The sequence below is a fragment of the Saccopteryx bilineata genome, chromosome 1 (assembly GCF_036850765.1).
Source record: "Saccopteryx bilineata isolate mSacBil1 chromosome 1, mSacBil1_pri_phased_curated, whole genome shotgun sequence".
NCBI classification, from domain to species: Eukaryota; Metazoa; Chordata; class Mammalia; order Chiroptera; family Emballonuridae; genus Saccopteryx; species Saccopteryx bilineata.
Window position 1 is genome coordinate 147,332,579 of NC_089490.1, and position 1,800 is coordinate 147,334,378.

The following is a 1,800-nucleotide window of genomic DNA, read 5'->3' on the forward strand; positions in this document are numbered from 1 at the left end:
TCTGATTATGAACATTCAATTTTCATTTAGAATCCAGATTACATAATCCTGCCTTTTATACAGTGTTTAAAATATTCTAAATAAAGTGTCTATCTACTAGCATTGTATTTGAATAAAATAAGGCATATTTATCTACTTATTAATTTCTTTCCATAAAAAAGATTTTTATTTTCTTTAAAGAAGAAAAGGTATTCTTATTCTATATTTTTTCTTAAAGAAGTTGGCTGTGTGTTTCTGTGATTATGGGTTTGTTATCGCTAATGTTCCTGCTTCTCTGATACTCTTCAGTTGACTTTTTGCCAAGTAAAATGTGTATAGAAAGAAATGACACAGAAACATTAAAGAAACAGTTCTAATTAGATAGGATTGGTCATACTATCTGCTAAAGGTACTAAGATGTGTGACCTCAGAAATTAATTGCTTAAATACAAAATATGGAAACAATACAGTATGGCCATTTACTTATTTTCTTTTTTCCAGTCCTCTTTTCTTTTTCCAAAGGTGTCCAGGCTACATAGAACCAGAAAATATAACACGTATATTAGAGTTCTTCCTCATGAGTCTGTCAGATGATCTGGAACTGCAGCCTTTGCTCAGCAGGCTCTTCCTGTCCATGTACCTGATCACCCTGTTGGGGAATCTGCTCATCATCCTGGCCATCAGCTCAGACCCCCACTTCCACACGCCCATGTACTTCTTCCTCTCCAACCTGTCCCTGGTGGACATTGGTTTAATTTTTACCACCGTCTCAAAGATGATAGTCAACATTCAGACTCACAGCAGAGTCATTTCTGTGAGGGCTGCCTCACACAGATGTCTTCTTGATCCTTTTTGGATGTGTGGATGGTATGCTTCTGACTGTGATGGCATATGACTTGTTCGTGGCCATCTGTCACCTTCTAAACTACTCAGTCATCATGAACCCACACTTCTGTGGCTTCTTAGTTTTCGTGTCATTTTTCATCAGCATTTTGGACTCCCTGCTGCACAGTCTGATTGTGTTACAACTTGTCTGCTTCAAGGATGTAAAAAATTATCATTTCTTCTGCAATCCTTCTCAACTCCTTTGTCTTGCCTATTCTGACACTTTCACCAATCACATAGTCATGTATTTTGTTGGCATCAATTTTGATGGAGTTCCACTCTCAGGGATCCTTTTCTCTTACTATAAAGTAGTTTTCTCCATTCTGAGGGTCCCCTCATCCGGTGGGAAGTATAAAGACTTCTCCACCTGTGGCTCTCACCTGTCAGTTTTTTGCTTATCTTATGGAACAGGTATTGGGGTGTACCTTGGATCAGCATTGTTCTCCACCCTGAAGAAGGATGTTGTGGCCTCGGTCATGTACACTGCGGTCACCCTCATGCTGAACACCTTCATTTACAGCCTGAGGAACAGGGACATTAGAGTGCCCTATGGAGGCTCCACAGCAGAACAGCCTAATCTTACTACCTGTGCAATCCTCTTTGGAATGTGGTTTGCAAAACTAAAAAAATGAAACATGTAGACTGGTGAATACTATTTAGTCACTTTCTTTTTTTTTATTTGAAGGATTTTATTTTTTTATTTAATTAATTGTGTTTACATACATTCTAGGATCACCCCAAATGCATCCCCCTTTGCCATATTTCCGTCAACATCTCCCTTAGCCCCTCCCTACAGCGCCCCCCCTTCCCTTCAGGTTTATCCCATCCTATTATCCCCTTTCCCTCTGTCCTCTTTTCCTCTGATCCCTTTGATCTCTCCTCTCTCTTATTTCTGTTCCTCAGTTCACATTGTTCATTGAATTCCTCAAAAAAGTG

The 1,800-nt window shown here is 39.2% G+C and overlaps 1 protein-coding gene across 1 annotated transcript; it reads left to right on the top strand.

Moving 5' to 3' along the window:
- Nucleotides 1-490: 490 nt before the first annotated feature.
- LOC136333426 (olfactory receptor 7E24-like) lies at nt 491-1,441 on the top strand. Its single transcript, XM_066272569.1, is given in 4 exon segments — nt 491-791; nt 794-814; nt 817-1,401; nt 1,404-1,441. Coding segments are annotated over 4 exon segments (879 nt in total). The 5' UTR covers nt 491-556.
- The last annotated feature ends 359 nt before the right edge of the window (nt 1,442-1,800 follow it).